The sequence below is a fragment of the Rhea pennata genome, chromosome 10 (assembly GCF_028389875.1).
Source record: "Rhea pennata isolate bPtePen1 chromosome 10, bPtePen1.pri, whole genome shotgun sequence".
NCBI classification, from domain to species: Eukaryota; Metazoa; Chordata; class Aves; order Rheiformes; family Rheidae; genus Rhea; species Rhea pennata.
In genome coordinates this window covers 13,720,792-13,730,010 of record NC_084672.1, presented here as the reverse complement: position 1 = coordinate 13,730,010, position 9,219 = coordinate 13,720,792, and the positions used below count along the sequence as shown (strand labels likewise).

General features: G+C 37.2%; 1 protein-coding gene across 2 annotated transcripts in view; it reads right to left on the bottom strand.

Moving 5' to 3' along the window:
* Nucleotides 1-2,798: 2,798 nt before the first annotated feature.
* TNFAIP8L3 (TNF alpha induced protein 8 like 3) overlaps nt 2,799-9,219 on the bottom strand; it is a 49,152-nt gene continuing 42,731 nt past the window's right edge. For both annotated transcript variants that reach the window (XM_062584150.1, XM_062584149.1), the window contains exon 2: nt 2,799-6,402. In XM_062584150.1, the coding sequence (XP_062440134.1) occupies nt 5,840-6,402 (563 nt within the window). In that variant the 3' untranslated portion in view covers nt 2,799-5,839. The remainder of the gene's footprint in view (nt 6,403-9,219) is intronic.

Genomic DNA, 9,219 nt, shown 5'->3' with positions numbered 1-9,219 from the left:
GTCGTTTTGATCAATCATACAGGTGTCTGTAAAATGGAACATAGCTACTTAAGTAATTCTGCAAAGAAATATTCTCTTGCATCTAATTCTATATTGAAAATCCTTTAGAAAATATGTTAATCTTCTGAGTTCTTCCGTAAGAAACATGTTAGTATGATAGGAAAAATAGTTTAAACTCATGCTAGTAGGGAATTTGTTCATTTCAGAGGGAGCGTGAGACTTGGTTTCTTTCCATTTACTTTTCTTTTATGTACTAGGGCTTGAAGCATTAACCTTTTTTTCTGGGAAAGGGAAGTAAGATGGGTAAGGTAGGATGAACACAGCATATAATTCTATTAACATGAAGGAGTCTACTTTAAAGAGGCAACCAGAGGCCATCACAGCACATTGGCCTTTCTGAACTGGCGAGTTAACAGCATATTGGACAAAGAGCCTAGGTACTGAGAGACTCTGGCTGTTCTGCTGCTCTCTGCCATGGGCACCTTGGAGTTCTGGACATTTTGAAATCTACAGGTAAGTGATGATCTTGGATCCACATTTCACTTGATTTCCTGAGTTCCTTTCCTGAAATATTTTTAAATATATTTAATGAAACATTTGAATAAGAAAATAAGTGCAAGTGCAGAATGGCAGTATGATGCAGTATGTTTTCCTAAACATAGATTAAATCTCCCACTATGTTATATTACTTTCTGTAAAATATTCCCTATCCTTGCTCATCCTGTAAGGAGCAGAAAGAGTAAATCTCTGTGATGGATGGCAGTGTTTTGAGGTTCTTCTGTACTTGTAAACAGGCCATAAATTACATTGTCTATTGGCTTCTAAATATTGGAAAGATAGTAATCTGTTGTAGAGTCTCATTAGCAACCTTTTTCAACATAAAAACAGTATTCTTTTCTATGTGGGTGTGAAGGTGCATTATCTTTTCTGGCATTGAAGTATCTAGCATTGCATGTAAAAATGGAAGTAGACCTACTTGAGTCATCCAGTTAAGACTTGCTTTTGCAATTCTGTTGCTGTGATAAGAGGTAATTATGTTTTACCTTTTGGTTCTTTACAGGGTCAGTCGTTTATATGCCTTTCTGTAAAAATGTTTCTCTAATTATATTTTTTATATATATGTGACATACATACATATATATATATATGTATGTAATATCAGCACTGTGTACTGTTCTGTGGTTCACATGCAAATTCACTAGGAAGCTAAAAGTGGTCACTCCCTTGAGATTTTTCTTGGCCTTTAACATTTTTCTGTTTATGCAATAAATTTGGCAGTGATGAAGCAAAAATGTTGTGTCCTGCCATGATATGATGCATAAAATTCATCTGAGAGCAGTGTTTTACCAGCAGTGTGGCTGAAAGCACCACTTACTGATATTGCCTTAAAATTTTTAAGGTAGTTTTCAATTTTCTCTGTGCCAGTCTTTAATTGCTTCCAGTAAAATTTGCCACGTGAGTTGTTTGCAAATCCTGAAATCTTTAAGCCAAAGCAGTTTGTCTTTTCTAGGAATAAGAATAGGAAAATATATGCTTGTTGAATTAAAGCGTTCTGGTAAGTTCTAGCATTTCCGTGTTTAGGGCTAGGATTTGAAATTTGCCAGGGATGTACTTTTTTTTTTCTTTTCTCCTTTCAACTATAGTGACATTTAGCTAAACTGAACACAATACTGCTGAAAATTTGCAAGATGCTTGGTAGAGAGCTAGATTTTGGCATGTTATTTTTGCTCTGGCCCTGACATAGATTGCCTGTGTACCTTGTAGGCACTTCTCAGACTGCCTGTGTAGAGCCCAGTCCTTGAAGGCAGACACTCTTGCCATTTCCTCCATGCAGTGTGTGAGAGTTTGAAACCGGAAACTGAACCATACCACTAAAAATGTTGAGTATAAATTGGTAGCTCAAGTGCTTAAGGACTTTGTGAAAAACTACTTTTGTTGCTAAGACATGTTTGTGTTGTGTGATAGAACAGATTTTTCAGTTTTCTTTTAAACTGTTAAACTTTCTGAATTTCTGTCCATCTATCTGTGTACCCTCCTACTTTCACAAAATCTTGTGTTCAAAAAGCTTGTGTTGCAAAAGTTGAAGATGTCAAAACTTAAGACTATATGAACACCGTCGTCCTGTTGCCATACATGTGCATTACTGTAGTCTATGTTAACGTGATTACATACTATCTTTTTTTTATCCCCAAAGAACTCCCACACTTAGTGCACAAGATGGCCAGAGCTGTAGGTGGTGTGCTGGAAGAGTATCAAGCTCCTGCCTCATTTGCTATAGATGTGGTGAGATCTTAAGTAGACAAAGCAGAGGTTTTAAGAAGGGAAAGAAAGGGTCTTGAGAGCGAGTTATCTGCAGGTGGCATAGAGGAGAGGAGGACTGTACTTGCTTCTGCTTTATATGCAGTCGATAACATTTTCCCATATTTGGGGTGCTTGACTTGTCTATGTGTGGGGTTTTTTTTAATGCTAAAAGAGCTGAGAGTTGGCTATTTAGAGTAGCAAATAATCTGAAAAATCAGATTTTCTCTCAGTTCTCTATCTGTGACAGCATTCTCCCTTAGGTGACTGAGAATCGAGAATTTGTGAGGCCCTCAAACTTGTAGCAGTGAACGCTGTAAAAACATCTTGAGGAAATTAATAAGTAGTCTTTGGAGTAGGGTTTGAATTGTGTTCAACAATTAAAAAAAGAAAGTTTGGCCTACACGCTGAAACAGAAAGCTGCATACTGAATGCTGTGGATTAAGTGAATACTGCTCTTTTATATTGGAAGGTAGAATAAATAAAAGAAACAGAAGGGGCACTAATCACACATTTTTAATCCACAAATATGATAATGCATCATATACTTCGAGTGACCTGAACATTGCCAATATTTTAGCAATGTTACTACATACCAAGCCACAAGTACGAAAGTAAACAATGATTATACAGGATATGCAAATCTGAGAATACTTCAAAACACTTTCCTTTCTTAAGGCTACTCAGATTTATAAATAAAATGACAGATGTTTGGCTGTTTGTCTAAAATACCAGAATCTGCATACTGATAGCTGCAACACACAAAAAGAAAATTACATACACTGGATATCCCTTTCCTTTTGGATATCTTGAATGTTGATTCATGTCTTTTTTCTGACTTTAAAAAAAGAATGTATATATTTGTTTGCCACAAGTGAAACAAACACGCAAAGTCTGATGTGTGCATTGCGACAGGTGTGTTGAATACAATAAATACTGTTCAAAAGTGTCAACTGACAAGTACATGCTCTGGGGAAGAATGCAGTTAGTTGCGCATGTAAATATGGCTCTGGCAAATGTCTAAACTTGCAACCTTGAAAGGCAAATCTTAACAGATTTCTAACCCCAAGTGTATGTGTATCATTACTGTGCTGTGCTGCAAAGGGATAGTCTACATTCAATGCTACTAAATGTATGTTTTACAGTTTTATGGGAAATAGATGGGAAAATTGCAAACTGCTCTGGTGATGTCTGATGCTGCCATTTTTGCTGTCTTTTGTGCTGCAAAATGCATTCTCCTGGAACAGATGCTAGCTAGCTTCTAGCTCAACCCCAGTGAATGTGATCTGGATATGTGTATTCCCTATTATATAAAAGCAAGTGCAATAGTTAAAATTTGGACTGTTTCAAGAGATGCACTGTAGTTATTCTAGGTGAGGAAAGATAGACAAATAAGATCACGATTTTGAAAGCTTTCTCTACTACTATAGTACTTAACAGAGTTTAAATGGGAATATATAGCTTTCTGTTATCCTGAGGTAATGGGTGATCAACTCTGGAAGTTTTTCTTAGACAGAAACGGCTTTCAAATACATTTTCTGTTCTTTGTCATTTTAAAAGTATGCATCTCTGTAATGTATTTGATATGGCAAATGTTATCTCCTGCCTTCAAGATTGTTATCTGTGTGTCATCTAAAAGGGGATGCTACGTGACACTGAAGTGTCAGTAGATTGAGGTAAGCCTGGAGGATAAGACTAGAGAGCAAGGAAGGGAGGGATTTCTGAATATACTTTCTTTACTTTGGCTTAGCCAGCATGTTTGATCCAGCTGCAAGATTTTGAAACCCACAAGCTGTAGTATCTGCTCTGCTCTTGTTCTCCATTTTTTCCCCCTTAATTCTAGCAAAACTTTACAGAAACTAGTATGTCTTTACAAAATATTTTCAGTTTCAACACACCAGTGTGTGTATGTGTGTGTGTTTGTTTTAAGTCACTGAAAACATTCCAGCTAGCTCTAGCTGAAGGCTATTCTAGTTCTGTCTCTAACTTGGCTATTTTAGGGGAGTTCTCTTAAAAGGATACTTAATGTCATACTTCAGTGGAAATTTTGCACCCCAGAGGTCATGCTATAAAACATTTTTCTCTAGTACTTTTAAGCACAGATTTGTGTGTGGAATGAGTGTGACTTGCAAAATGACTCTTAAAAATTCTTACCACAATACAGTTGTCTTCAGATGCTCACCAACATACTAACCTTTCTCCCCAAATGCCAAAAGCATCCCAAAGTTCAGTTCAGACCTCTGTAAGCATTGCCTTAGTTACTGGCATATTCTCAGTTTTCAGTTTGTTATCAAGGAGCTGTGGTCTTACTTGATGTGTACTGATAATTTCAGAATATTTTGCAAACTGGAGGACTTGAACTGTGATACTGAACCATAGGAAAGTTACGATTTTTCAGAGACTATGTACGGGTTAGGAATAGAGCTGAAATTAGCTGCTGTTAAATACAGCATCATGGGGTCTTGTGTTTTGCAAGTGCAGATTATTTTAACAGGAATCTTCCCTCAGGTGTTATGCTACAGAAACCCATGTGATATTTTAGGCAGTCTCTCTTTCTGTCTTAATTTCTACTTTACTGCAAGCACGAATTAACTATAATAGACACATTAAACCAAGAGTTTTCCCTAGGCTGAGTATTATCTTTTGTGACATGAGATGTAAATGTTGCTTTGTAGAACCACTGGTTTCTTAGTAGTTTCAAAAGTGCAGTTTCAGAATCTTCACCACGGATATCTTGTCTGGCAGGCAAAACAGAAGAAGTATAAAGAATACGATAACCTTCAGCCTAAACTAATTTGATATTACCAAATACACAAAACCCTAGAGTGGGGGAATCGATGTTGTTCTACCTTATCTAGTTTCCTGGTTACCTTTGAGCTTAAACCACTAAGCTGCTTTTCAAAATATGGAAGCTTTTCTCTCTAACTAGAAAAAATAAAATAAAAATCTCAAATAGGAATATTGCTTCTTAGGGCAACTTTTAAACTTTCTCACTCAATTTGCATTATTTATTATCTGTTATCTATTTGTTATCTTAGACTTAAATCACATGTAAAATCACATATAAAATCAGAGGTGCATTCTTACAGCTCTACTTTGTCTTCAGCCTTTTCAGTCAGCGTGGAAATAATAAAAACATACACACCAGGGGCAGCGTAAATTCTATGCATTGCTTTCTTGCCTTTTCCCATCTATTTGCACACAGCCATGCATTTGAGTTTAGTTTCTTTTCACATACTAAACTTCCAACATGAAGCTAGTAAGATTATGATGAGTAGCATGTTTCTGAAAAATGTTTACCAGCAGCCTTGTTCACTCCACTCCTTGCAAAAACTGAATTGTCTGTGAACAAAACATTAAAATTGATAGCTTTCTGATTTAAGTTTTCCACCTCATCATGAGCCAAGTGAGCATGTTCTGGATCCTGCTGGAGACAGTAGTAAGGGAATGATCAGAAGGAAGCTCACATGCTCACCACAGCTCATGAAGGGAGGCCAGTTCTACGTAGAAGTTTTTGGTTGGCTTCTCTTTAAATGATGTTTCAAAGGACTTTCTCATCAAGTAGTTTGTTGATACCATCACAAATCTTTTTGAGGTATGGGCGACAATCTCCATCAAGGCTGTACAGGGCAGTTAGAAATTCCACATCTGCAAAATGATTGAAGACGTGGTTGATACGCCCATGGGATCTTGGTGTCAGGTGTCGATCTACTAGTTCATGCACGAGGTCTTTGCATTCATTCAGAAGTTCTGCAAGAACATTTCTGTCAAAAGTGTATTCCACCTCATAGAAACTGACAATTGTCATGGCAGTTTGGTTCAGCTTCTTCCTGAATTTGTCTACAATTTCCAACTCTTCTTGGTTGAACTGATTATTTCGATAGAGAATCCCAATTTTTATTGCCACTTTAATCAAGTCCTTCATAATTTTATGAGCTTCTTTTTTGTTTCTTGTGTGTTCCTTTGTTACTTTGTATAGCTCGTCAAAGATTTCACTGCTTGTGTCATCAATTAGCATGTTAGCCATAGTTTTGGTTGCCATTTTACTCAGGATCTTTTTCTGGGCTTGCAGTGCAAGGTTCTTGGAACTGAAACAATCGGGACCTGTTTCAGGATAGCAGAAAAGAAGAAAAATGTTAATTTTACTTTGTGAGTAATTTTCACAATCAGTTATGAAAAGTAGTACAGATTAGTTATGTGCTTCACTGAGGCCTAAGATCAATACATATAGTCAATATTTCTATAATGGAAATATTTCCAACACTCTATCCAGGTGTCTTCAGGGTATCAGACATCAGCATTTTAGGTCTTTTTCCTGTTGTCAGTGAGGTTTGTTTGTTAGTTTACAAATTAAGAGTAGAATGTTTGGAGGGGAAAAATCAATGACAGTTCTTTAGTAGTCTCTTAATTTTGAAGTTTAAAATCAAAGCTTTCTTGGAAGAGATCTGAGATGTGCTCAAAAAGGTAAATAAACTGTCAGACGAGCGAGATGAAATACTGACAAATAAATATAAGAACTGAAAGAATTATACTTCTGGTCATTGGGAGTCACTGTTGTTCCACAATTAGACTAAGCAGCATCATAGAAGGGCTGATAGAGCAAACCCATAAATGTGAATTTATTTTGCTTCAATCTCTAATAACTGTATCTAAATTTTGAGGGTTTTATTTTATTTTACAAATTTACAAATTTCTAAGAATCTAATTTTTGTGGAACATTGGTGCTTTAATGTATATGATTCCTGCCAGAAGAAGTTACCCAAGCTCCTTGCTGTACATTCATCAAATAAACATGAGTATATTTGGTTTTTTTTATCCATGTAAGCTTCACTCAACATAGTACGTAAGCATGCAGTTAATTTTGAGCATGTGGCTACTCCTCTGGACCTTATCCAATGAGGTCCTATAATTATTGTTAGGGATTAATTTGATCTTCCTCTGTTCTTCAAGTTAACACTGTTTTTTAACTGACTGTATGTGGAAAAACTCAAGGAAACTGAAAGGTTTCATATGAAATAATCATCCAGTTTAATACTACAATAACAAAATGTCTGTTGGCTCCAGGGGCATGTTATCATCGTAGCAAAACGCTGATGAGCATTGTTTTAGTGTGAGGCTCCTTCCTCATGTTCTCCTCGCATCTTGTCTAATTATTTGCTCATGCTGCAGAGCTGCTTAAGTGCAGCAACAGAGATTGGGAGTCTTTCTGTGCCAGTCACGAGACCCTGGTCTGCATTGTGGGAGACCAGAACCTTTGCTGACGTGAGTGGGGAATGGAGGCAATACTGTTTCAGCTGCTTCATCAGCTGCAGGGGAAGAATCAAGAAAGATTTAAAAAAAAAGAAAAGAAAAAACTTTCCAGTGCTGGTTTGATTTTGGAGCATGAGTAGGATTTAGGTTGGCTGTGTGAGCTCATGAGGCCCTTTTCAGCCTTTAGTACATGAAGCTTATCCAAGATAATCGAGATAATCATGCTGTAGTTCTGTTGTGTAGCTGTGATTTGTGAGTGTTTGTGGTAGAGCCTAGAGACCAGTCTGTGGCCTCACTCACAGTGCAGTGGTTTAACCACAGACTCTTCCTCTCAGTGGTCCCTGACATAGTCTCATGAGGCAAAAGTGATGTCGGGTGCCAACGCTTGCTTCAGATAAATCACGATGTGAATTAAAAGTCTTCTGTTTAAATGAGATTTTTCAAGTTACTGAAAGTATCACATTAAAGTTGTCACTTTTTTTACAGCCATACTACTGAGCAAAATGAAAGAATAACATTTAATTTTAACTGACCACCACCTGGAAAAAATAATTCAATATGTTTAAAAGAATTGCCTGTCATTTGGAGGGAAAATTGTGGGCCTGATCTGCTGACTGAAGGAAATAGAAAAACTATGATTTAATCTAGAAATGATAAAAGCAGGATGAAAGCTTCTTTCACTTTGCAGTACATGGGTATATAAATAGTGTCCATTATAAATAATGATGTGCATTGACACAGTAAAATGGAAGATTCATATTACTGTTTCTGTAGTATTTGCTACCAGTCAAATGGATGCAGTTATTTATCTGTTCTGATCAAAAGCTGAAAATAATTGCAGTAGATTTCTAGAATATTAATTTTACTAATGATAATGTACCCATGATAAATCTACATCTTCAGTAGGTGACAGTCCAAAAGCTTCCCTCTAAGCTTAATTCTCCAGGACAGAGCGTGCTTTGCCAGAACCATTGTGGGTCTGTGGCTTGAAGCAAAGGCTAAAGTACCGGCATACAGAAATAGGTAGCAGCCGAAGTACCACATCCCACGCTGCAGACAGTGAGTCCATGGAGGCTTTATACCAGGGCACCTGTGAAAGAGCCAGTAGCACAACCACCAGCGGATTCTCAAACACACACACGTGTGGTTGCCTTCCCCTGCATATGATTTCTGAAAGACAGGATTTGGTTGTAAATGAGCATGTAGAACTCCTAATGAACTTACCAGAAGCAATGGTTGTGTCTAATGCAGACAAAGTGGCATAAGGGTTATGTTTCTATCCCTAAAATAAATTCAAGCGCTTCCAGGTTTGGTAAACCTGATCCCATGGAAAGCTCAAGCTATAAAATGGACTATAAATGGTGCAGCCAAAGAAAATCAGTTTTAGTTTAACTGAATGTTAAAGTTGGAGCATTTTTCTATGGCAAGCTCACACTCTGAGATCTGTTATCCAAAAGGTATCAGACTGATCTCCTATTCACCCTTCTAAGAATGGGGAAAGCTGATATATCTGAGATGCTAACATTGCCTCTAGAAGTTGTAGTGCCCTTCTCTCTGTGATTCCTCCTAGCAGGCGCCAATGTGGTATCCTCCTGTTCTCTATCTCTTGCTCTTCTCTGTTCAAACCAAGAACCAGTTCCATGCCTGGTATCTTTGTCTTTAAATCCTGTC